The sequence below is a fragment of the Mus musculus genome, chromosome 3 (assembly GCF_000001635.26).
Source record: "Mus musculus strain C57BL/6J chromosome 3, GRCm38.p6 C57BL/6J".
In the NCBI taxonomy this organism is placed as follows: domain Eukaryota; kingdom Metazoa; phylum Chordata; class Mammalia; order Rodentia; family Muridae; genus Mus; species Mus musculus.
In genome coordinates, this window is record NC_000069.6 from 38,876,595 (window position 1) to 38,903,817 (window position 27,223).

The 27,223-nt window shown below is 45.4% G+C and overlaps 1 protein-coding gene and 1 long non-coding RNA gene across 3 annotated transcripts in view; one reads left to right on the forward strand and one right to left on the reverse strand.

Moving 5' to 3' along the window:
* Window positions 1-3,988: 3,988 nt before the first annotated feature.
* Window positions 3,989-10,367, reverse strand: C230034O21Rik. Its single transcript, XR_001783814.2, has 3 exons — window positions 10,326-10,367; window positions 8,823-9,990; window positions 3,989-5,349 (listed from the first exon to the last, which is right to left on the reverse strand). It is a non-coding gene; the product is annotated as an RIKEN cDNA C230034O21 gene (long non-coding RNA).
* Fat4 (FAT atypical cadherin 4) overlaps window positions 8,073-27,223 on the forward strand; it is a 127,326-nt gene continuing 108,175 nt past the window's right edge. Inside the window, exons 1-2 of one of the 2 annotated variants that reach the window (XM_006535484.4) lie at window positions 8,073-9,983; window positions 10,347-15,540. In XM_006535484.4, coding sequence (XP_006535547.1) covers window positions 10,366-15,540 — 5,175 coding nt within the window. In that variant the 5' untranslated portion in view covers window positions 8,073-9,983; window positions 10,347-10,365. Of the gene's footprint in view, window positions 9,984-10,345; window positions 15,541-27,223 lie in introns of those variants that run through there. The other variant, NM_183221.3, reaches the window with a different exon arrangement.

A 27,223-nucleotide genomic window follows, 5' to 3' on the forward strand; every position in this document is an offset into this window, starting at 1 on the left:
AAGACTGAATCTCAGCCTGACAAACAAGACTGTAATTGTGGTGAAACAGGTACGGATAGGCTGAGTGATTTGATATAAACACACACACACACACACACACACACACACACACACACACACACACACACACACACACTATTTTATGTACAAAGTTCCTTAAGAGAAAACTGGTTCTTGTCTTAGATCGAGTTACTGCTGCAGTGCTACAACGCCATGAACGAAGGAGCTGGGGAAGGAAAGGATAGATTTGTCTTAAACTTCCACATTACTGGTCATCAGTAAAGGAAGTCAGGAACTCACACAGGGCAGGAATCTGGAGGCAGGGTCTGGCTGCTGCAGAGACCATGGAAGGGTGCTGCTTACTAGCCTGTGTCCCCTACCTTGCACAGCCTGTTTTCCTATAGAACGCAGAACCACTAGCCCAGGGATGCCACCACCCACAATGGTCTGGGCCCTCAGTCATCAATCATGGATTAGGATTAAGGATATGTAGGATTAAGGCTTGCCTGCAGCCCAATTTCATGAAGGGATTTTCTCAGTTAAGGTTCCCTCCTCTCAGATGACTTCAACTTGTGTCAGGTTGACGTCAAAGTAGACAGAACAGTTATGACAAAGAGGATATGAAATGAAACATTAGACATTGTTTATCTAGATATTCCTCAGGAATGGGCTGCAGATGGCAGATCAATGCCACAGGGTGTAGTCTTCCCTAGAGAAAAGAGAGTCAGAGAAAGGAAAGTGTCTGAAAGAATAAGGGTGACAGCCCCTCTGCTCTGAGAATATCAGGCTATATGTGATCACTTATGTAAAATTACTCAGGTTTATAATTTTCTTAAAACATGCAAGAGCTGGCTTCATACCAGATTTACCAGATGAAGTCCAGGAAAAAAATGAGACCTCAGAGAGGTAAGTTCAGTACCAAAGCAGCTCTTGGGGAAGATTCTGCTCAACTCACAAGTCTGACCTTCAAGGTGCCCTTGGGTGTGGGAGCTTCGAGTTTCTCATGGGAATGGACCTTAACCAATTTATTCACCCTGCTTTCTCCAAAGTAATAGAAACAGGATGGCTACAACAAGGCTATGTTGGGAGGGTTGAGGGACCCAGCATTGAATAGTTAGAGCCACAAACAGTTCTGAAGTTCACATTACTAGGATGGTACGATAGAAATAAAAGCAGATTCAAGTTGCAAATTGCCATTTTAATTTTTTATTAATTAGAAATCACTTTATGGTAATGGCTCATACTCTTTGAGTCCATCTTACCAATAATCTGTAGAGTCAGGATATGCACTGTATTTGCTAAGGGTCACAAGGCCCTTATGATTCAAGTATCACAGAAAACAGCTATCAGACAGACAGACAGACAGACAGACAGACAGACAGTGACAGTGTGTTAGGGAAAAGCAGGGAACCTGGTGGAATGTTTTATGCTGTCTCAACTTCCCAGGTCCTAGAGTTATAGATAGGAACTAGAAGTTCTACATGAGAGTGGTATGTTTGTAATTCACTTGGTAGTACTGTATAGAATTTCATAAAATACTGTTTCATTGTGGTGAGTATTTTTGATCCATGAAAACAGTGGTTTCAGATAAAATAATAACCCAATAGGATGGCCTATTTGATTGTCAACTTGATAAAGTCTAGAATCATCTGGAAGGAGAGGGTCAATGAAGGATTTTCTAGATCAGGTGGGCCTGTGGACTTGTTTAATGAGGGTTACCTTGATTAGATTCATTGAGCTGCGAAAACCCGCCTACTGTGGGCGGCACAATTCCCTAGGCAGGGGATCCTCAACTGTGTGAGTGAAGGAGTAAGCTGAGTACAGACAAGGATGCATCCATTCTCTCTGCTCTTGGCAATGGATGTGGTGTGGTCAGTTGCTTCTGCTTCCCAACACCCTTACTTTCCTGCAGTGATAGACTAGAACTTGGAGTTGTGAGCTTAAACAAACCCTGTCTCCCTTAGGTTGCGTTTGTAGGGATTTTTTTATCATAAAAGCAAAAAACAAAACCAATATACCCATAGATACCCAATGAAAGAATTAAAAGATTGTCTTTACAAAAGTAGGAAGCATCTCTAATCCAGATAGACTGCTTCATAACCAGACAAACTACTATAAAACAGCAACCTACTATAAAACAGCATTGGTAAATCAGAAAGAACTAAATCTTTGTGATATAGATTGTCAGAAACAACTTTGACAGCACATCAAAACAATATTTAGTTTGTTCAAAGAAGTAGAAAACAAGCATGCAAGTATTTGCTAGAGTCCAGGCATTTATGAAATAGCAGAGCAGAGCTTTTCACACCAATAATTTAACAAACCTGAATCGAGATTTTTGGCAACATGTTAGAAATAGTTGAAGAGAGGATTTGTAAACTGGAAGATAAGTCAGAAATACTCAGAATTAAACATGGAAAAAATAAAATTTACATTATTAGAATAGTACTATGAGACATAGAAACACGGATATCATGATAAATGTGACTATTTTTTAAAGAAAAAAATTGTACGTGTGTGTGTGTGTTTGTGTGTGTATGTGGGGGGGGGCGTAAGGGGATAAGGAGCACACATGAGCCATGTGCTCATGTGGAGCTTAGAGGACAACCTGTGTCTCCTCTCACTATGCTGATCTCAGGAATCAAACTTATGTCATCAAGTTGGGGGCCAAGTTCACTTATTTTTTGAGCTACCAACCAGGTCCTGAATATTTTATTACATTTTTATTTACACTGAGTGTGTGTGTGTGTGTGTCCTCTCACATTGCATAGCCCTCATGTTTGCAAGTCAGAAGACAACTTTCAAGACTTGGTTTTCATCCATCTTGTTAATCATTCATGTATCAAACTCAACTTCTCAGACTTGGCAGCATATGCTCTACCACTGAGCCATCTTGCCAGCTCTAATGTAAAACTTCTAAAAAATAATTAAAAATAAAATAAAGCAGAAGAACTAGAACCATGTAGGACACACTTGTTGGATTGAAGGGAAACCTAGTCACAGGCTCAGGTTTTTGAACTTGATCTCTGACTTGTCATGAGGTTTAGGGAGGTTATGGAACCTTTGGGAGATACAGCTTTGCTGGAGAAAGCAGTCACGGAAGGTGAGCTTTGAGAGTTTACAAGTGGCTTCACATCCTGTTCTCAGCTTCTTGTGTGTAGTTAAAGAAGGGACCAGTCAGCTTCCTGCTTCAGAGGGTATGTGTCGCTGCCATGACAGACTCTCTCCAAAGCTGCGAGCCAAAATCAAGTCTTCCTTAAGCTGTCTCGAACACAGTATTTATCACAGCAACAGAATAGTAGCTTATACACCAACAGGCACAAACAAAGCTGATTTTGTTAAATAGGGACAGCCTAAAAGTTCCGAGCATTCAAACGCTGACACCATTGCATACACTAGCAAGATTTTATCGAAAGGACCCAGATGTAGCTGTCTCTTGTGAGACTATGCCGGGGCCTAGCAAACACAGAAGTGGATGCTCACAGTCAGCTAATGGATGGATCACAGGGCTCCCAATGGAGGAGCTAGAGAAAGTACCCAAGGAACTAAAGGGATCTGCAACCCTATAGGTGGAACAACATTATGAACTAATCAGTACCCCGGAGCTCTTGACTCTAGCTGCATATGTATCAAAAGATGGCCTAGTCGGCCATCACTGGAAAGAGAGGCCCATTGGACACGCAAACTTTATATGCCCCAGTACAGGGGAACGCCAGGGCCAAAAAGGGGGAGTGGGCGGATAGGGGAGTGGGGGTGGGTGGGTATGGGGGACTTTTGGTATAGCATTGGAAATGTAAATGAGCTAAATACCTAATAAAAAACGGAAAAAAAAGACATAATTATTTTTAAACAGTTGAAAAATCAAGCAAGCAACAAACAGACAGAAATGATAACACTACACCAAACCGGATCTTAAAGGAGGCAGGACATAAGATGAGAAGAAAGACAAGAGAAAATTTCACCACAATGGATATGCAGGTGGACATGATTTTTTTTTTTGTCTTTAGCTGTGTTATTTTCTTCATTTGCAAAACGTGCTCATCTAAAAAAAAGTTGCTCATCTTATAAAAGTTGACTACTGCAGCACCTTGAGGAAAATTAATAGCTTTCACTTTGTGTATCAGAAAATGCAAAAAATAAAATAAAATAAAATAAAATAAAAGTACTGAACCCAACATTTAGCACATACATTGAAGAAGTCCAACAAAGTAGGATCATAAGGGAAAAAAAAACCAGAATTCTCTGAGACACCAGGGACTTGGAAGGACCTGGTATCTGTATGACAAGGAGGCCTGTCCACTGTGGGTACAGACAGAGCAAAAAGTCAGGGCAGCAGTGAAGATAAGAGTAGAAACATGGGGTGTGATCCATCAGGCTGATGATGTTGAGCTGCATGCACAACACAAGATCAGACACCTGTGTTAAAATCGCAGCACAGCTAAAGGGCACCTTTGCCAGACCACTCAGGATAGCCTCAGACTGAGGTCATTGCCTCTGGAAAATGTGGTGTGGAGGGCATGAGGGGTGATAAGGAGTAGAGAAGACTGGAGTGTGTGAGTGTGGAGGGAAGGGAGGGAGGACACCTCAGGCCCTGTGGAGACTGGGAGAGCAAAGACAATGTGTTAATCACTTTTCCTGTGGCTGTAACCAAATGCCTGAAAGGATTAGGATTGGGATGTGAAGGTGGGAGCACAGTGTACCTGGAGATTGACTGCACCCACACTCAGGAAGCACAGAAGAAACAGGTCCTATTGTCTGCTCCTACTGACCCAACTCATCCTGCAAGACTCCACTTCCTAAAAGTTCCACATCTTTCTCAAACGGTGGGAGGAGCTGGGAACTAAGCACTCAAATCCATGAGCTTATGGGGGCACGTTAGAGAATTAAACCAGGATGGAAAAGAAGAACAGAAAACAGAGAAGAGTGGAAGTGAAAAAACGATGAGAAGATGGGGAGGGGGAGGCTTCATATTAGTCACCTGTCTTGTTGCTGTGCCAAAATACCCAGACGAAGCTGTTTAAGGAAGACTTTAAACTGGCTCCCAGTCTGAGAACCCAGGTCGTCATGGTGACAGGAGTAGGAGACAGTAGTTTTGCTATGCCTGCAGTCTGACAACAGAGAGCAGTGAAGTCTGGAGCTCAACTCCTCAGCTAGCATTCTCGTTCCTCTTCAGTGCAGAGCCCCAGCTGATGGAATAGCGTCCACCATACTTAGGGTGGTTTTTCCCACTTCAGGCAAACTGGTCCCGAAGTCCCTCATGGACATGCTCTGAGATGTGTCTCACTGGGGACTCGGATCCTGCCAAGTTGGCAATCTTCAGCCATGGAAAACTGCATTCATAAAGGAAATCTGAAAGAAGAAATGAGAAGAGGAGTGTTAGAATAGAGGAGACTTAGCTCCATCTTGCAAATGTCCTGGAAACCGAGGAGTGTGGTTCATTAATTGTTGTTACTTCTTGCCAAAAAACCCATAGATATCATTTTGGATGTTAAATTAAATATTTTCAAGTATGTGTGTGGAGCACAGCATAGCATCACGAAATCACTTGTTCAACATATATGCAAAGTTCAAATGATTTGTCTTCTCTGGTTTGTCTCCTGTTTGGGCACAAATGTGTTTCTTCCTACCCACTGATGTTGGTGAATAACTTGTCCCTGTGAACCATTTGTCTCTGTCATAACCCATCATGGATGGACGCCAGTACCACAACTCAAGCAGGAGAAGAGACAAGAACCGGTGGGAAAAGCTGCTTCCTGGCTTGCTTCCACTGGTTTTTAATATAGCCCAGGACCACCTGCCCAGGGGTGGGTGTACCTACAGGGAGTTGGATATTCATGTATCAATCGTTAATCAGGAAAAGCCTCACAGGCAGGGCACAGGCCAACCCAAAGGAAGTAATTGCTCAACTGAAGGGCGCTCTCTCTTCTACAGCGACTCTAGGTTGTGTCCAGCTGCCAAAACCAATCAGCATGGATTTTTAATTCCATTTTTGTTAAAGCTCTGACTTGACAACCATTTTCATAACTAATTACGATTTGGTGGGAAAAATAAACTACATTTGTTTGGGTTTTCTGAAAGGCAAGAAGAAATGAACATTTAGAAATGGTCCTTAAGTCTTCCATCCACTGCTGCATACCCTTTGTCATCTGCTTAGTGAAGTGGTTCATGGCTTCAGAATGTATTTCACATGTATAATGGCCTTACGAGAAGAATTACGAATTTTTTGGTATGTATGTTAAAGAGATGTGAATGTGTGTGTGTGTGCGCGTGCGTGCCTGTATGTATTCACATGTGTGGAAGTCAGAGGACATCCTGTCCACTCTTCCTATCTTGCTCTAAGCTTTCTTTTCAATGACATCCTCAGACTGCTTGGACTGGTTTCCACAGATTCTCCTGTCTGTGTCTCCCATTTCCCACTAGGTGGTGCCACAGTTACAGACAATTGTGCTACTTTGTCTGGTTTCTGGGGATGGAACTGAAGTGGTCAAGTATCCCTGGCAAAAGCCTTTATTTTCACCCAGAGAAAGAATTACGTATATGGTAATATAGTAAATCTATTATCTATTATATTATATTACATTATATATTATGTTATATATTATATAATATGCTAATATTAGATAATAACATAAATAATATATATGGTGTATATTGTATATACATATACATATAAGGTAGTATACTATGTTAACACAGCTCTAGAAATTTAAGGGAGACAAAAATAAAATGTAACAAAAGCTTTATTTCATGCTTTATCCAAAACATTCTCCTTATTTCTTTTTAAATTATATATGACGAATGCAAAATTGTAGTTTTGTGTAGAATTATCTGCAAATGAGTCATTACATCATTATGGAAAGTTAGTTGTTAAACTAACCAGAGCATTGCTTAAATAATTTGTGGCAATCCTTTCTTGGAATTTTCCAAACAAGTATTTTTGGGCTGAATGTGACCCATTTTTTTGCATTGCCCTTTTTTTTTTTATTAAAGCGAAGACTATACACTTATTTCACAGATTAAACACTCCATTCTACAGAATGAATTCAATTACCTGTTTTCTCAACTTAAATTCACTGGCAAGAGATGTTAATTCCATTCTGTTGAGCTGCGAAGGCATTTTGCATGCTCCCCGACAGACACCAGGCAGACCAGCAAAAATCCACGGTCTTCCCCCAATATATCCGAGTGGTTTCCTCCCATTTTTATGTGATGGAGTAGTGAACTGCGCAGGATTAGCAAACAAAACTAAAGTCTTCTACAGTGTTCACACTCTCATAGCTGCGGTTTGTAGTCCCTTTGAACAAACCTTAATTCACGAATCTTTTCTGGCTTAATTACAGTTAAATACTGGGGTGGCGGTGAGGTAAGGGTTGGTTGGCACTGATAAAATAATTTTGGCGGGGCTTAAGAGTGGTTTTGTCTGTTTTGTTTTGTTTGTTTTGTTTTTGCTTTTTTTTTTAAGGGGGGGCAGTTAATGAAATATATTCAATAGCTTTGCAGTCAGAAAAATGTAGCAATAGAGACGCCTAACTCTCTGGTCTACGTCCAGTTCACTCATCACGCTATAGCTGGGGAAAAGGCAGAAATGAATGTTCTAACTAAACAAAGGAATTCGCGATGTTTTTAGAATCAGGGCTCTATTCTTCCTCAGTTTAGGGTACAGGCAGTTTACGTCCATAGGACTTGAATGTGTTGTCTTCTCTATCGCTTTTGATTGTTTTCTGACCTCACACAAGAAAAGGCAGTAGGACATCCTTCCAGATCCTTTTCTTTGCCCCCATCCCTTGGCAAGAAGGAGGAATTAGCTCTGTAACCAGATCTTCCCAGCTGCATTTAATTTAAGGCACGAAACCAGCCACTGTAGCAGCCAGATAGGATATAAGCAGCAGGGGGCAGTGTTGACTCGTGCTTGAACCATCTCTGGGCGCAGAAAGTTTGATGTTTGGAGGGATTCCTGTGGCAAAATTGTATGACATATGCCCTATATTTGCATTATTTGGCTTCAGTTCATATATTGCAAGTTGATTCCCTTAAAGGGGAAATTTATTGACCCGATTCCTAGTCACGTTTTCTTTTCTTTTCTTTTCTTTTCTTTTCTTTTCTTTTCTTTTTTCTTTTTCTTAAGAAACCTCACGCGGCATCACACAAATAAACCGAGGCAGGGGAATAATCTGAGTGCGGTTGGTGGTGTGTGACACTTTAAAAAAATCAAATTTAAACTGCATTTTATTTATTTCTATTTTCTTATAGTTTTTCTCCCCCCCCCAGGCCAAAATCGAAACCAAACGTTATTAGATTTCCTTTGGCTAGAGAATGTCAAGGGGAGAAAAGCCCCACAGGGGATCAAAAATTCCAAACTGGGTTTGTAAGAGGAAACTGTCCCTGTAGAAGCTGCCATTGTTTCAGCTGAAGCCTACAGACTGCTCTGTGGACAGAATTCCTGCTATGAGACTAACCGCGCGCCATGGGTGCCAGCGCGCCCCTCTCTTCCTTTGAGAAGTTGGAGCTTAGCTGGCATCGAGGCCTTGGACCCGAGGGACAGCGAAGAGGGGCGCAAGCTCACGAATCGGGAAGGGCTGGGGTTCTGTTGAGCGGCAGTTTGCTCGAACACTGCCCCTGACGAGGACACGAAATGGTTAAAGCTCAGCAGCCGCGCGCATTCCCAGACAGGCTTTGCCTAATCCTTCCTCCCGCGTTAACAGACCCTCGCCCCAACCTTTCTTTCATTTCCCTCGACCCCCTCCACCGAGTTATTACCAGCCTAACAGCCTAATGGCACCCCCAGCTCCGGACACTAAACTTATTTCCAAACCTGACCCCACCTCCATCTATTCCGCGGCTGCCTCTTGCTGTGATTGCGCCTACGCCGGCCAAGGTTTGACCAAAAGGGAAAATAAATAAATAGAAAGGAGTTGGGGGTGGTCGCCCCCTTCTTAGCGCCTCCGCCGCCGTGGGGCTCGCCCACCTCCCGCCCACAGCCTCGGAGGCCACGGTGACGAACGTCGCCCCAGCCAGTGGCGGCTGGAGGCTAGGGCGGCGGGGACGCGGGGCGGGGCTGTGGCCAATGAGCTGTAGCGGGGCAGGGCCCGCGGGTGACAGGACCAGAGCAGGGGAGTGGCGGCCACTGGAGTCCGGGAGCACCGAGGGGCGAGCAAAGTTTCTCAGTCCTGCTCGCGATCGCGGACAACCCTCCCCCTCCGTGTGTGCGCGCGTGTGTGCGAGTGCTTGTGTGCGCGCAGCGGGGAAGGGGCGGGGAGAGTGCGAGGGACCAGGAGAGGCAGCGGGGGACTCGCCGGGCTCCAGATACGTCGAAGTGCCACCTCGGAGTCCCGGCTGCAAAGGAGCGCGTCCACACGGCGCACCGAGCAGCTGCCCCGCACCTCCGTGCCCCCATCGCCCGCGGGGACCGCGACGGAGGGACCCACCCCACTCCAAACACAAAGCCTGGAGGATTACAAAGTGAAACTGACCCGGGACAATAAAAGCACAGATCCCAGGACAAGGGCGAGGAGCGCTCGGGGGCGCTGGTGCCCGCTGACGCCCGGGGAAGAGCCCCTGGCATGGTGAGGGGAGGGGACTCCGGGACCAAGCGCTGCCGCTGCTGTCCGACCCCCGTGGCGCTGAGGAGGAAGGGAAACCCGCGCTCAGTGGACTTACAAATGATGCCGGCGCGGAGGTGAAGGATGCGGAGCAGTGCCTGCGGCAGCCTGGGCTGGACCTCGGGCTTCGACCCGCGGCGAGAGCAAAGGCAGCCCGGGCTGCCCGCAGAGGCACGGAGCTGAGAGCTGCGGGAGTGGGGAAGCGGAGCCCTGGCAGCCTCCGCTGCAGGGGGAAGGAGCCCGACCCACAGACCACCTTCCAGGCTCGCCCGGAACGAAACCAGAGAAGAGTCTTCGCAGCTAGCTTCGGGCTCTCCCGGCTGTCTCCAGGGTGCAGGGGCTCTGTGGCCCTTGGCCCTGCGCTTTTTGGCGTCCCGTTCCGGGGTAAGTTCTAAAGTTTTTTGGAGAGACGTGAGTGCAGTAAGAGGCTCCTCGGATCTCCGAAATCCAGGCCGCCTCTAGCAACTCCGGTCCGCGTCCAGGACGCTCAGACTTGGGATTTCAATCTAAGAGTCTAGAGGCCTGGAAACTTTCACCGGAGAGCCCAGGGATGCTCCGTCGCCTTTCGCCTCACTCTCTTCTGCGTTGCGCGACTTACCGGCCACCTAGAGCCTTCTCCAGAGCGCCTGTCCCTCACCCACTCTTCTGAACTGCAGAGGTCTCTGGCCAAACTGGCTTTTTACTGGCGCCACTCAGAAGTCTTCCAGACCATCCCGTTTCCTTCACCTTGTTTCTCTTCTTCTCCAGGTTCCTGGAAACTAGGACCATGAACTTGGCCGCAAACCGGGCTCCTGGCCGCAGGCGGCTCCCGCTACCTTCTCCATCTCTGTGCCAGCTCCTGAGAGTCTGGGGGCTGCTATCACTGCTCCCCGGCTCCGCCCGAGTCCAAGCGGCCGAACAGCGCCAGGTGTTCCAGGTGATGGAAGAGCAGCCCCCAGGGACTCTGGTGGGCACCATCCCAACGCGTCCTGGCTTTACCTATCGTCTCAGTGAAAGCCACGCCCTGTTCGCGATTAACAGCAGCACCGGAGCGCTGTACACCACCGCTACCATCGACCGCGAGAGCCTGCCCAGCGATGTGGTCAACCTGGTGGTCCTTTCCAGCTCCCCCACATACCCTACCGAGGTGCGAGTGCTGGTGCGTGACCTCAATGACAACGCCCCAGTCTTCCCAGACCCTTCGATCGTGGTCACCTTCAAGGAGGACAGTGGTAGCGGGCGTCAGGTCATTCTGGACACCGCCACGGACTCTGACATCGGCTCCAACGGTGTGGACCACCACTCCTACCGCATCGTCAGCGGCAACGAGGCGGGCCGCTTTCGGCTGGACATCACCTTGAACCCCAGTGGCGAGGGAGCGTTCCTGCACCTGGTATCCAAGGGCGGGCTGGACCGCGAAGTCACACCTCAGTACCAGCTCCTGGTGGAGGTGGAGGACAAGGGTGAGCCAAAGCGGCGGGGTTACCTTCAGGTCAACGTAACTGTACAGGACATTAACGACAATCCCCCGGTGTTTGGCAGTTCCCATTACCAGGCGGGGGTGCCTGAAGACGCAGTTGTGGGCTCCAGTGTCCTGCAGGTGGCGGCGGCGGACGCAGACGAGGGCACCAATGCAGACATCCGTTACCGGCTGCAAGATGAGGGAACCCCCTTCCAGATGGACCCAGAGACGGGGCTCATCACCGTGAGAGAGCCGCTAGATTTCGAGGCCCGGCGACAGTATTCGCTAACAGTTCAGGCCACGGACCGGGGCGTGCCCTCTCTCACCGGGCGCGCCGAAGCGTTTATCCAGTTGTTAGATGTCAATGACAACGACCCGGTAGTGAAGTTTCGCTACTTCCCTGCCACCTCGCGCTATGCTTCGGTGGATGAGAACGCGCAGGTGGGTACAGTGGTGGCTCTGCTCACCGTGACTGACGCTGACTCCCCAGCAGCCAACGGAAACATTTCAGTGCAGATTCTCGGGGGCAATGAGCAGCGCCACTTTGAGGTGCAGAGGAGCAAGGTGCCCAACCTGAGCCTCATCAAGGTGGCCAGCGCCCTGGACCGGGAGCGCATCCCTTCATACAACCTCACAGTCTCGGTCTCGGATAACTCCGGGGCGCCCCCTACCGCCGAGGTCCAGGCTCGTTCGTCTGTGGCCAGCTTGGTGATTTTTGTCAATGACATCAATGATCACCCTCCGGTCTTTGAGCAGCAAGTATACAGAGTGAACCTGAGCGAGGAGGTGCCTCCGGGGAGCTACGTGAGTGGGGTGTCGGCCACCGATGGCGACTCTGGTCTGAATGCTAACCTGCGTTACAGCATTGTCTCCGGAAATGGGTTGGGCTGGTTTCACATTAGTGAGCACAGTGGACTGGTGACTACCAGTGCTGCCGGGGGCCTTGACCGTGAACTTGCTTCCCAGATTGTACTAAATATTAGTGCCCGAGACCAGGGGGTCCACCCCAAGGTATCCTATGCCCAGCTTGTGGTAACTGTCCTGGATGTCAATGATGAAAAGCCGGTGTTTAGCCAGCCTGAAGGTTATGAGGTGTCTGTGGTTGAAAATGCTCCAACTGGGACAGAGTTGCTGGTTCTCGGGGCAACAGACAGGGATCTGGGTGACAATGGGACAGTGCGCTTCTCCCTGCAAGAGGCAGAGAATGACCAAAGGCTCTTCCGCCTGGATCCGGTATCTGGGAGGCTGAGCACTGCCTCCTCCCTGGACAGAGAGGAACAAGCCTTCTACTGTCTATCGATTCTAGCCACAGACCTGGGTTCCCCTCCCCAGTCGTCCACAGCTCAGGTAAATGTCAGTCTTCTGGATATAAACGATAACAGCCCTGTGTTCTACCCAGTCCAATACTTTGCTCATATCCAGGAAAATGAGCCTGGAGGTAGCTATGTCACCACAGTGTCTGCTACCGACCCAGACATGGGTCCCAACGGAACTGTTAAGTACAGTATATCAGCTGGGGACAGGTCTCGGTTTCAGATTCATGCGAAGAGTGGGGTCATTTCTACAAAAATGGCCCTAGATAGAGAAGAGAAAACAGCATACCAGCTGCAAGTAGTGGCCACAGATGGGGGCAATCTACAGTCTCCCAACCAGGCCATCGTAACTGTCACAGTGTTAGACACACAAGACAACCCACCTGTGTTCAGCCAGGCTGCCTACAGCTTTGTGGTCTTTGAGAACGTGGCTCTGGGGTATCATGTGGGCAGTGTTTCTGCAACTACAATGGACCTCAATGCCAACATCAGTTATCTCATCACTACCGGGGACCAGCGAGGGATGTTTGCTATGAATCCTGTCACAGGGCAGCTGACCACAGCAAGTGTCATTGACAGGGAAGAACAGTCCTTTTATCAGCTGAAAATAGTGGCCAGTGGGGGAGCCGTCACGGGAGACACTGTGGTTAACATCACAGTGAAAGATTTGAACGACAACGCCCCCCACTTCCTCCAGGCAGTGGAAAGCATAAATGCTGTGGAGAACTGGCAGGCGGGACACAGCATCTTCCAGGCCAAAGCCGTGGACCCGGATGAGGGTGTCAACGGTAGGGTGCTCTATAGTCTGAAGCAGAACCCCAAGAACCTGTTTACTATTAATGAGCAGAATGGTAACATTAGTCTGCTGGGGGCCCTAGATGTCCACGCTGGCTCATACCAGGTAGAAATCGTGGCCTCTGATATGGGTGTCCCTCAGCTGTCCTCCAGTATCCTTCTGACAGTTTACGTGCATGATGTAAATGACAACCCACCAGTGTTTGATCAGATTTCCTACGAGGTCACACTCTCCGAGTCAGAGCCTGTGAATTCTCGATTCTTCAAGGTACAAGCTTCAGACAAAGATTCTGGAGCAAATGGGGAAATAGCATACACGATCACAGATGGGAACAACGGGGATGCCTTTGGCATATTCCCAGATGGCCAGCTGTATATAAAAAGTGAACTGGATCGTGAACTTCAGGACAGATATGTGTTACTGGTTGTTGCCTCTGACCGGGCAGTGGAGCCTCTAAGTGCTACTGTGAATGTCACTGTGCTTTTAGAAGATGTGAATGACAACAGGCCTTTGTTTAATAGCACCAATTACACATTTTACTTCGAAGAGGAGCAGAGAGCTGGGTCCTTCGTAGGCAAAGTCAGTGCTGTGGACAAAGACTTCGGGCCAAATGGGGAAGTCAGGTATGCTTTTGAGGTGACACAGCCAAATTTCGAGTTGCACGCTGTCACTGGGGAGATCACCAGCACTCACAAGTTTGATAGGGAGTCCCTCATGAGGAGAAGGGGGACAGCAGTATTCAGCTTCACAGTGACAGCCATGGATCGGGGCCTCCCTCAGCCCCTCAAGGACCAGGCCACTGTGCATGTCTACATGAAGGACATCAACGACAATGCCCCTAAGTTTCTAAAAGACTTTTACCAAGCTACAGTATCCGAGACGGCGACCAATCTGACCCAGGTCTTACGAGTGTCTGCCTCCGACGTGGACGAGGGAAGCAACGGTCTCATTCATTACTCTATCCTCAAAGGAAACGAAGAAAGACAGTTTGCCATAGACAGCTTCTCTGGACAGGTGACTCTTGTAGGCAAGCTAGACTATGAAGCAACCTCAGCCTACTCTCTCCTCATCCAGGCAGTGGATTCAGGGGCCATTCCCCTCAACTCAACCTGCACCCTGAGTATCGATATTTTGGATGAGAATGATAACACCCCCTCTTTCCCAAAGTCAACACTATTCGTGGATGTTTTGGAAAACATGAGGATTGGCGAACTTGTATCCTCCGTCACTGCCACTGACTCTGACTCGGGTGTCAATGCTGACCTACACTACACTATTACAGGGTCAAACAACCATGGGACTTTTAGTATTAGCCCCAACACTGGGAGTATCTTTCTGGCCAAAAAGTTGGACTTTGAGACACAGTCTTTATATAAATTAAACATAACAGCGAAAGACCAGGGGCGGCCTCCTCGATCGTCCACGATGTCAGTGGTGATCCAGGTACGGGACTTCAATGACAACCCCCCCAGCTTTCCTCCGGGAGACATTTTTAAGTCAATAGTGGAGAACATCCCCCTTGGTACGTCTGTTATTTCCGTGACAGCGCATGACCCAGATGCAGATATCAACGGGCAGCTGTCTTACGCCATCATCCAACAGATGCCCCGAGGCAACCACTTCAGCATAGACGAAGTCAAAGGAACCATCTACACCAGTGCTGAGATCGACCGGGAATTTGCCAACCTCTTCGAGTTAACGGTGAAAGCCAATGACCAAGCAGTGCCGATAGAAACCAGGAGGTACGCTCTGAAAAATGTGACCATTTTGGTGACCGACCTCAATGACAATGTCCCAATGTTTATATCTCAAAATGCACTGGCTGCAGACCCGTCAGCCATGATTGGTTCTGTCCTGACTACCATCATGGCTGCAGACCCGGATGAAGGTGCCAATGGCGAGGTCGAGTATGAGATACTCAATGGGGACACAGACACCTTTACTGTGGATCGTTACAGTGGGGATCTTCGAGTGGCTTCTGCCTTGGTGCCTTCACAGCTCATCTACAACCTTATCGTATCAGCCACAGACCTGGGCCCAGAGCGGAGGAAGTCAACCACAGAGCTAACTGTCATTCTCCAGGGCCTAGATGGGCCTGTTTTCACACAGACCAAGTACATAACCATCTTGAAGGAAGGGGAACCCATTGGCACCAATGTCATCTCCATAGAAGCAGCCAGCCCCAGAGGGTCAGAAGCTCCAGTGGAATATTACATCGTTTCTGTTCGTTGTGAAGAGAAGACTGTCGGACGTCTCTTTACCATTGGACGGCAGACGGGTGTCATTCAAACTGCAGCCATTTTGGACCGGGAGCAGGGTGCGTGTCTCTACCTGGTGGATGTTTATGCCATAGAGAAGTCCTCTGCCTTTCCCAGGACACAGAGAGCAGAGGTAAGAGCTTGTATTCTTTTATTTGTTCTCAATAGGCTTAAAAATTCTTTTCTTCATATTTACTCTATGATTCAACTATGTTTTTATGGCTACTTTAATAAATAGGGACAATTGAAGCAGGTTGTCACACACTGACAGTTTCAGAAAATGCAGCTGCAATCCAGGTTGTCATCAATAATGAATTTTTAAAAATATACTTTAATGTCCCTTATCAGCAATCATGAGTGTAAGGCTGCTGCCACCTCTTTAGCCACTTGCAGAATTGAATGAAGCCCATTTGTATGAGCAGCGCCACTGTACTAACCTAGATCTCTCTATTAAAAAAAAAAAAACAAACCTGGCTTGTGGGTGGAAAGTCTCAGAGTTAAGAAATCCCTGTTCTAAGGGGAAGAGCTTTGCTAGAACTCTGAATGGATTAGATTTCTGAGTTGAGTGAAGCAGGAGCCTGCGTGGCAGTTTACATCGGAACAATACTGACTTTTCCATCCTCAGAAAGCTTGGTGGATTCTTTATAGACAGCGAATAATTTCAGTGTGCAGAGCTAAGTCTGTGGAGGTTCCCGACTCCTGCCTGTAGGGCTTACAAACTGGCATGGATTAAATACTTCCTTTTCCCCTGTACACGCAGGTGTCTGTGAACAGTTAGGTCAGATGTGCCAGCCACTCTGGTTCTTGCGATAAAAGAATGCTGTTAGATGTGGTGGTGCAGGCACTTGTGCTGTCTCCAGGTGGGGAACAAACCTTTTTCAAGCCCATCCCCCAGAAGGTACAGACTGCTTCCACCCATCCTCATCCTCGTATCGTCTGCCTTCCTTTCTATTAAGTGCCTTTGTTCCAGGGTTGTGGGAAAGTCGCCAAGAATTGATACAGCTACCTTCTGGAAAGCTCCATTGACGCTTTCTGAGTTCTTCCTCCCACTTCCCACTCCCCTCAGAGATGTTTTAGCATCTGTCACTCATCCAAGAATTCAAAATATCAAGTGTGGTTTCTGATGCTTGGCAGAGGTCCAACTACAACACGCTGGTGGAATGGAGGCTGCTATGTTTGTTTGCCTGCTTTCTCCTTGTGGGAGATGAAGGATGCTCTGCTTTGGAGTGCTGGCTTTTATTGTTAGCTTTTGAAATTCCCTGTGATTATTTATTTTTGAGATCGCTAGCTGGATGCATCCTATGGATGGCACTCAGAGGGCATTAGCATTCATTAGAAATATAATTCCCAACAGGGCTGTAATTGTAAGTGGATCTCAATTTTTCCTTGCACATCCTGACCCCGAGAGGCTTCCAAGTCAAGTTGTCTCCTTACACCCACTATAAAGATCTTGACATCAGAGGTCTCTGTTCAGCTCAGGTCATGATTTACGTGTAATTTTTGATTTGAGTTTATTGCCTGTCTCCCGTTTTCTTCTCTGTAGTTATTTCTGAGATGAGCAGCTTTGATTAGTTTGAAAAGCAAAATATTTACTGAGGGTTGGCAATTAAGACTCTGGATAATGACTGCGTTTGTTGAACAGGGGGCATGGGTAGGTGTTTATGTCAGTCAACTGCTTTTATCAGAGGGTTGCAGAACAAGGGAAGGAATATTCCTGGCTGCCATTAGATCTATCATGATTGTGATATGTATCCATTCTAAAGGGGAAGGTTGGTTTGCCATAAATGTATTAGACAGTGATATCTCCGAAACATTCATAAAGGCTAAAAATAATCATTACAAATAATTTTTCTTAGGAATGGGGACAGTATGCTACAGTGTCTCTTTAACTTCAATTAACATCAGTGTGACAGGCATTCTTTTGGGCTTCCTGTGACTTCTGCATTGAGAAACCAAAGGAGAATCAACCTTTGTTGATTGTGTGTCTATCTGTGTGAATGTATCTCTGTGCATGAATATGTGTTTGTTGTGTACTTGTTTCTCTTATTCTCTTGTGTGTGTGTGTGCCTATTTGTGTGTATGTGTGCCTGTTTGTGTGTGTGTTCCTGATTGAGTGTGTGTTTGTGTGAATGTATCTGTATATGAATGTGTATTTCTGCATCTCTCTCCCTCTCCCTCTCCCTCCCCTTTCTGCCTCCCCCTCTCCCTCCCCTTTCCCCCTCCCCTCCCCCTCCCCCTCCCCCTCCCCCTCCCCCTCTCCCTCTCCCTCTCCCTGTCTGTCTGTCTCTGTCTCTGTCTCTGTCTCTCTCTGTGTGTGCTTGTGACACACCCATATATCAGGATACCCTCTATACACTGAAGTGCTCAAATTATAAACCAACTTTGAGTTCCTCTGGTACAGCTCTGCTGAAATTTAAAGCAAATGCTTTGTTTACTTCTCATGCCCAACGAACACTGAAAGCAGTGGTTTATATTATATTATTAACTTTCACATTATTATTGATCATATTTTTCCCACATATAAATTAAACTAGCTAGTTTTTCATTATGTTCAATTGATTTATTATGATTCTGGAAAGAGGATCCTCGGTGTCAAGGAAGGGTTACTTGTGCACCGTTTGCAGGTTCAGACTTTCTGCTGAATTTGAAAACAGGGATTTGTCTGACCTGATAGAGGTCCAGGCTGATGCACATGGCTCAGGCCAATGTCACAGCAGATCACATTCTATGTAATAAGAAGGACAGGAGAGAAGATGGACAATTGGCCTGCTTTCTCTGTCGAAGGCTTGGTTTGGGCACAGATTACATTTGATATTGCTTACACTGGACATTTGCCCAAGGGACACATTCTCTCACTCTGCCTGTAAGAGCTAAAGGCTGGCAGGGGCAGGAATGCCTCCAAAGTAATTCTGTCTTCTGTAATATGTCAATTAATTAATTATTTTGATCGAAAATTAAAATATATTTCATCCACAAACTTCCAACTTAGGGTCTCAGACATCATGATGACCAGGGGCTTTGTTTCATCAGTCGTTGTTATTTCAGACTCTTATTCTTTTACCCAGCATGCAGTAGGGGCTGCAAACGTGTTACTACTGAGTAAGATGGTAGACGAACCAAGACTAGAGTACAGCTTCCTCGCGGAGGAGCGAGTCCAAGAAAAGCTGCGGGAAGGGAGGATGTTGGCGAATTTGACTGATCAGTTGAGTATGGGCAGAGAATAGTAACTACCTCTGCTCTATAAATGACATGAGAATTGTCAGAAAGTCGAGACAACAGAGGGAAGTGAACGGGTGGTCTGACATGAAAGGGGCTGCACCCACTGGGATCGCAGACGCTGCATTGCAGGCCGTGGATCTCTCGGCCCTCTTATGTTCCCTTGAAACTCTCCAAGGGCTTCCTGATGAAGAGCGTCTCTCAACTATTTTTCTTTACTTGTTGTGGTGGCTTGAATGAGAAATGTCCTGCATAGGCTTCTGTATTTTGTAATTTTTAGGAGGTGGAGCTTTGTTAGAGGAATCACTGGGGGAGGCGCGAAGATCTTATAGCCCCGCCCTATTTCTTGCTTGGCTCTCAGCTTCCCGTTTGCAGTTGATATGCGACTTTCTGCCATGCTTGCCCTTCACTACGGACTTTTATCTCTCGACACCATAAGCCAAAATAAATGGTTTTGTCTGTAAATTGCTTTTGATTGTAGTATTTCATCTCATCACCAGAAAAGTAACTAATGTGGTAGTTTAAACTAAGCAACAGAAAAATATAGCATACTGATTTATTAACATTATAAGGAATACAACATTCTTTTTTGTTTAAAGATGTTACATGTTCAAGTTTGAAAATGGAAATATCTCACATTTAAATTTTTTCTTTGGCTCATGACTTACAGAATATAGTAGGAGTCTCAAACTTTGTTTTTCTAGTTGAATACAATGAGTTGTTTTTGTTTACTTTTTCTTCTATTGAAATATTGAGATTAATCCATCCTCAGAAAGGGAGGTTGAATGGGGTAAAGGAAAAGTGTTTTGATTTGGTGCCCTATTCAGGTAATTATTGATTTTACCATCCCTGTAGGGACAATGCCTTGGGACTTAACTGGCACCCCACCAGAAAACCAGTCAGCCGCTTTCCCTGTGTAGTTATGCAAATATCATGGTCTATGCCATGTTGCAGTTGGATCGTTCCCTGTTTAAGCTATATCCATCAGCCATCTGTAACTCAGAAAATACTGGTGTAAATGACAGAGACTTTGTGAGACAGGGAAGATTTTAGTAGTTTATTTTGTGAATTCCAAATATTATTGTTTTAACTGATGGAAAACCTAACATTTTGATGTTTTTGTGTGTGTGTGAATGTGTTTATGTGTGTGTGTACATGTATATGTATAGATGTGTTTATAGGTGTTATATGTATATATTTGTCTTAGTCAGGGTTTCTATTCCTGCACAAAACATCATGACCAAGAAGCAAGTTGGGGAGGAAAGGGTTTATTCAGCTTACACTTCCACATTGCTGTTCATCACTTAAGGAAGTCAGGACTCAAGCAGGTCAGGAAGCAGGAGCTGATGCAGAGGCCATGGAGGGATGTTACTTACTGGCTTGCTCAGCCTGCTCTCTTATAGAACCAAGACTACCAGCCCAGAGATGGTCCCACCCACAAGGGGACCTCCCCGCTTGATCACTAATTGAGAAAATGCCTTACAGCTAGTTGGATCTTGTGGAGGCATTTCCCCAACTGAAGCTCCTTTCTCTGTGATAACTCCAGACTATGTCAAATTGACACAGAACTAGCCAGTACAATATGCAAATGCTTATGTGTGATTTTGTTTGAGTGTATATATATGTATGTATATATAAAGATATACACACATATATAGATATATATGTGTGTGTATATATACATGTATGTATGCATGTATGCATATGTTTGTATGGATGTGTATGTATATGTGTATATACGTGTGTGTGTATTTATTGTGATATAGTTAAGCATTGCTAGTCTGACAGATTATTACATAACATGCTTATTTTTGTGATGACAGTCCATAGCATACACTCCCTTTATATGTTTCACAAATACAGTGTATAAATACTTATGGTTGCTTTGCTCTATATTAAGTCTCCTGTAATGCATTCCTCTTAATAGCAGTGGTATATGCTTGATCACATCTGACCATCTCCTGTCCAAATACTCCAGACTCTAGGAACTCCACTGACCTCTCCTCCTGTGCCATCAGCTTTCAGGTATGAGCGAGTCACAGAGATCATGTGGCATCCGTATGTGCTTGGTGATATCACTCAGCATCATACCTCCAGTCTCCTCCATGGAGCTGCAGATGCGAGCCTCAGTGCTCTGACAAACCTGGAGTGCCATGCACATGCATCCTGTGTTCTTCAGATGGTCATATAGGTTAGGTTGGTTTTATAGTCCGGCTCCTTCACAGTGCTCAGTTAGCATGGAAGGAAGTTGGCTCTCCAAGGTCTGCATTTCGATCCTTCTGGGTATTGCATCCTGTGGCATTTCTTTCGTGTTTGTACAGAACTTCTCTAGTCTTTTCTGTGACAGAACTACCAGTTCGCATTTCACTGCTACAGTTCAGATGTTGTGGGCTCTGTCCCTGTCATGTCACTACTGAGATGTGTTGGATCCCTGCATAGGTGCAGCTGGGGGCGGGCATTTAGGATATTTATGACATCCTTAAAGGAGACCAGTGTCATGACCCATTTCTCATCCTCTTGGTTCTCTGGCTCATGATGTAGCTAGTTCCTGCCACCATAGAACATGGTTCTTCTGACTCAATCTTCTTCTAGCTCACCACTGGCCCAAATCAAGGATGCCAATGGGTCATGAACCACAGCCTTCAAAGCTGTAATCCACACTAACCCTTTATCCTCATAATCTGGTCATCCCAGAGATTTTGTTATAGTCACAGTAAACTGACCAGCACACCAAGCATTGGTATATGTGAGTAAATTCTTCACCACATCTGCGGCACTAATCTTGTGTTTAGATGTTGATCTTTCTAACTGGAGTGGAACATGACATCCTAGTTTTGGTTCATGTTTACCTGAAGCTCTTTGATGTTGAACAATCATCTACAGACCTGCAGGCCACCTGTGCAACTTCTATTACATCGTATGCCCATGATTTAACTCTGGTGCTTACTCCGATGCCATTGAAATGTTTAAACTTCTCCTATATTATCAACACTAAGCCCCTGTGGGATGCATCCTTTAGGCTGTTTTCTTATCTATAGGATTTTCTCTTACTCTGTTGGTTGTTTCTATCACTCTAAAAGCTTTTCAGTCTTGATTTTTATTTGCCTTCTTTTTTATTTTCCAGTCTGTACTTTGAGTTTTTAATAATAATAGTGATAATAATAATTAATAATAATAATAAAGCAAGATCACTATTTTGGATCAAAGTACACTGTGGGCAGTGTTTTATTCTAACAGTTCAGCTTGAGGTCTGGCCTTTCATACAAAGGTCTAGCTTCATCCACATTGCCTATGAGCAGGGCTTTTCCCAGCACTATCTAGTGAGGACCCTGTCTTCCTCCCGATGTGTTCTTGCAGCCACTTGTCAGTGCAGGCCAGTCCACTGGCAGTGTGTGACTTTGCCTCTGCTGTCTTTCCCCTAGTGATCTGAGCACCTGTTTTCATGAGGACATATAGCGTAGCATTTGTCTTGCAGAAAACACTTCCCATGTACTGATAGCAAGCCTCCTAGGAATGGTTAGGAATTATTCACAATCCAAATTTTTACTTGTCAGCTCAGATTTTTACCACTAACGACTTACCTTGTCAGGTATTTTGCTTGAAGTGTCAGGTCCCCTTCATTCATTATAAAAGTGAACAGTTTCTGTTAGTGGCTCTTTGCAGTGGAAATGGGCCTCCCCAGACAGTTGCTTTTCAAGCTAACAGCACAGTCAGTTGGAGATTTCTTTTACACCACCTCAGCCCTCAGCTGGGTGCAGAACACTGATTCTCTGTGCAGAACTCATCCTGAGTAACATAGAACACTGATAAGACATTAAGACTAGAGACTTCATCTAGCATAATTGATTCTAAAAAGCATTTACTTTTTTATTTTGAGTGCAACTGCCATTCATGTTTACTATGAATACTGGCGGTGAAACTGATGTTGATCTGTGGCTCACACAGGCACAAATATCCTGATGAACGCCTATAGATGCCAGCCCAGTACCTATGTATGTGGTTAGCCATTTTTGGGGGGTTAGGAGAAAAGTTGTTACTCTGTAGACAGAAGGATATATCAATTGCTTTAAAAATTACATTGTCTTTACTCCTGTATTTGCTATTAAATCTTCAAGAAGTGATATAATGCATGGGTGTGGCAGAGTGGATCTGTAATCACATTAATGAAGAGGCAGAGGCAGAAAGAGCTCATGTTTGAGGCTATCCTCGGCCACAGAGAAGGATTATTCTTCTAAGGCTTCTCACCTGCTGCAGTCAAGGTGGTCAGCAGATCAGTTAGCGATGCTGACCCAGACCCCAAGCTGAGGACTGGGGGAGAGTCTGGAAAAGGGGAGGTGTGGAATCAGAGGAGGACATGACTTCTGATGAGGAGCACTGTGTGGAGTGTCTGAGCGGCTTGGCCTCAGCAGTCTACAGAAGTGTCGCATGAGCAGCAGGCCACTGCACCTGGAAGTGGAGAATCTAGCTCCATATTAGAGTTCCTGCGTGTATGTTCTAAAAGCAACCAGAAGTCTCACACAGCTGCACACATCTGTAATCCTATTGGTAGGGGGTGGAGGCAGAGGTATCGGGAACGGAAGACTAGCTGAAATTCGTGAGACACTTGTCTCGAAGAATGAGACAAACTGCTAGTACTGGTCAGATGAAACAGTGAACACTCTAGCCTTCAGGAGTTTGATGCAGGAGGATCACCATGAGTGCAAGACCAGCCTAGGCTACACAGTGGAGTTCTGTCTCAAAGTATAATTCCAAATCAAAAGTATCCGCAGGTTATTATTACTGACTACTGTATTGTAAAACGATTGAAACCCTGTGTCATAGCTAGGATTTTTTAGAGCTAGTTATATCCATGGTGCACACTTTAAATGCACCTTCAGCTGTTTTAGTGACAAACTTTCAGAGATCAAATTCATCTTCAGAGTCCATTTACTCTGTTCCTTTCACCTTTACTAAAACTTCAGTCCCTTTAGTGTCCTACCAATGGGTTAGGCTTTTGGGTACCCAAGGGAAGAAAAAACTTTTTCAAAGATTTCTGCTTGTGAGCCTTATTCAGAGTGGAGGTTTCCTCTCTGTGGCTTGTCCTCCGCCATGATTAGAAGGACACACAGTCCGGGGACTCCTCAGCTGAGAGGCTGGGTGGTGACTGCTAAGGGGGTCTCCTGGTGCCCATGATGGACACAGTGTTCATCACATTGTCATTATCTAATTCTCCTCAAAGGCTACTGACATAGACTTTCTTTTGCTTCTGTTAAATGCTCCCTTCGCTGGGCTTCTAAGTCACTGACATCTGTAACTTTGTCTCTCTCTGTTTCTTAGACTAATTACTTCCCCCACCCCCACCAGCTTCTCTCCATCATCTCACACCATGAACATGGTAAATTGCAGAAGTGAAATTCTGGCAGCTGGTTTGTGACTGGGAAGAGGTTCTCCCAGGTGAATTCTCTCAAGTACCTGGAGAAGGTTCCTGACGGTGGCTCTCCAGTGCCTCACAGGGGAACCTGACAATGAAGGCCTTTACAAAACCTAGCTTAATCTACCAGGGGAACTTTTTTTTTTTTTCCTTTTTCTGTCTTAAAGCATTAGGGAGTGGTTAAATACTTGATATTATCTCTAGCCATCAGTGGTTTAGATTGTCTCTTTTCATTAAGAATAGAAACCACTAAAGCTGCAAGCTAACAGATCTATTGAAGAACTTCTGCTGTTTTAAAGATGTGACAGGGTTTCAAATGTTAAAAAGGACTTGAATGGCAGTTACATCCCCTCATCCCCAGGGGAACATCTGACCTGCAGGAGCAGAATGACAGGATGGGGGAGGGGCTGAGGATGGGGGAGAGACTCAGGCTGTGAGTGCTAGGAAGACTTTGCCTCAGAGAGAATGATAACGGGAAGTGATTGGCAGTCTGTCTACTAACATGACAGACCTGAGTGGCAGAGGTGTCACAGAGTGGGAAATTGTTCACATCTCAGTCTGCAATTAGGGTTGACTCCATGCTTTGGCCTGAGACTCCAGCAGGCCTATGAGTCCCACAAAGACTTCTCAGATGAACACTGATCTGAACTGGAAGCAAAGTTTGACTGTGAAAATGTGGCTCATGGTTGGTGCTGCTAGCCAACTTCCTGCTCACCTCTCGCCTGTCACGGTCCCAACCAGATTGCTGATCCTCATGGACACGAGAAAAGGAAAATAGCTTTGCTTGTGCATGACCATGGCTCTGAAATTTTCCATAGAATCATGAGAAATTTACTTCATTTCATGTTCTGGAGAAGCTGTGTGTCTTTAAATTTGAAAGTATATTAAATATTGTTGTGATCATTTCAAATTTATAGCAATTTTCAGATTTGTGACACTTTTACTACAAGTAGTATGTAAAATAAGGCCCATATATTATTCATTGCTTTAATGCTAGTTTTAAATGTGATTATGTCAAACTGTGTAATAATGGAGCTTTGAACCGTAATTGCCCCTAAATGTTACTGAACTGCTTCTGCCTCTGACATCGTGTTCTTGCTCAGTAGGAGCCTCTCAGAGTGTGCTAGTGCTACATAACATTGAGTCACAGTCTATTTTTTTTTAAAGATAGTGTATTAAATCACCCAGTAAAACCATTAAAATAGCCATCCATGTTTGTGTTTTGTGGGCCAGGGCAGCCTCTGTTGCAAGGTCAGCTTCTTACTGTTTTATTACTCTGAATAATAATAAAACACAGAAAGTATCTTTCTGTTGAGGTTGTAATTAATTGGATGTCAGTACAGAATCTTGAGTGTCCTGAGCTCAGGGCCAGGTAGACTAGAAACACCACTTGACCCCTGAAATATTGAGGAATAATGGAAGTGGGAGCGTAGGTTGTTTTGTTTTGTTTTGTTTTGTTTTGTTTTGTTTTGTCAATCTTGCTTTTCAAGAACATGGTCTTCTTATTGGGCAAACATGGCTGGATGTGATAGAGGCAGCCAATCCCATATTTGCTCTTTTGTGTATCTGTAAAAGTCAGTCAATGCCTTTATTCCCTTGTGAAGTGTTTGTCACTCAGCATCTAAGAGCAGATACGTATGCTAAAGGAATCACTTCTGTTTAAAAATGCTGGGATGGTAGTGGCACTGGGGTGAGCTTCAGGAGCATAGAAGAGTGAGCGTGTGAAACAGGACTTTGGCATGCTTGCTCACTGTTAGCTTCACCACATCCCACAATTAGATGTGGGATGCCTCTTACCCTCCCTATCTTAGAGACTGTCTGAAGGACCCTGGGGTCACTGATCAGCCTGCCAAGACTCCTTCCTGAACTCCAGCCTAAGGATGAGACTCTGTCTCAAAACCCAGAGAGGACCACACCTGAGAAACAAAGCTACCATTGACCTCTGACCTCCATACCTCCTAAACATTCATCAGCACCCATAACCATATAAACATCCCCCTATACCCATGAAAAATATGCTTTTTAAAGTGCCCTAAACACATTTTACTTGTTGATAAAACACGAGACAAGGTATAAATAAACAAAGAAATACAACTATAATTTAAATTTTATCTTTACTAATTCTGGTATTTCCTAACCAACTTTTCAATCCTCTGTTAGAGAATTTGACACACATTTCATTTTTTGGGAGGACCTCTCTATTGTTGTTAATACTAGGTACATAGGCATACTGCACATTGAAATTTTGTGAACAGGACTTGAGTTTTACTTCATATTTTGTATATATTAGTATTCTCTCACATACCTGCACATCCCAAGAGAACACTGTATCCCATTATAGATGGTTCTGATCCACTATGTGGGTTCTGGGATTTGAACTCAGGACCTCTGAAGGAGGAAACCAGTATTCTTAACCTCTGAGCCATCTCTCTAGTTCCATGGTCTGTGGAATTTAAAGGGGAGAGGAGCTTGTTCCAAACCCTACCTGTGGTGGGAGCTTCAGGTAGATGGTCAGCCTCTTCGGTCTTTGTGCCTTGTCTATAAAGAGAACACAACGGAAGCCTTCAATAAGCCTTAGGAGGAAAATGCGCCTCACGGTCGGGTGGATTGTTCTTCAGTGTTGCTTGGCTTACTGTTGAGACTCCTTCATTAGACTGCTTACTCCTTGTGTGGTCCAGAAGGCAATGGTTTCACAAAAATGTAAACAACTGCTTCTCAAGGTAATAGCTCCTGTTCACACAGGGATGGTGCTGCCGATACATTAAGGACACCGTGTGGATGTGAGTAAACCAAGCATTTACATTTAAGGGAATTATTAAGGATGTGCATTAAAATGTCTCATGGTCATTTGCTTCATTACCTGAAATCCAGGACTAAAATAGATTTTAAAAGACAGTGAGTGGCCAGTGAGCTGGAGGGAAAAGCTCAGAACTGAAGGGATTTTAGCTAAGTGAGAGAAGTGAATCTTGTTTTTAAAATACTGTTTTTTTTCACAGACACTTACTTTATTTTAGGTAACTCATAAAATAAACCCAGATGAGCCCTCTTTAGTTCATAGACTGTTTACATACCTGTTCGGTTCAGACGTCATTTCTAAGCTACATTCCATCCAGGGGATGCTATAAAAGATTAAAAGGGACATTGAGTATTCAGCAAATATGTCGAAAAGGGAACTTCAGGCCTTATTCAG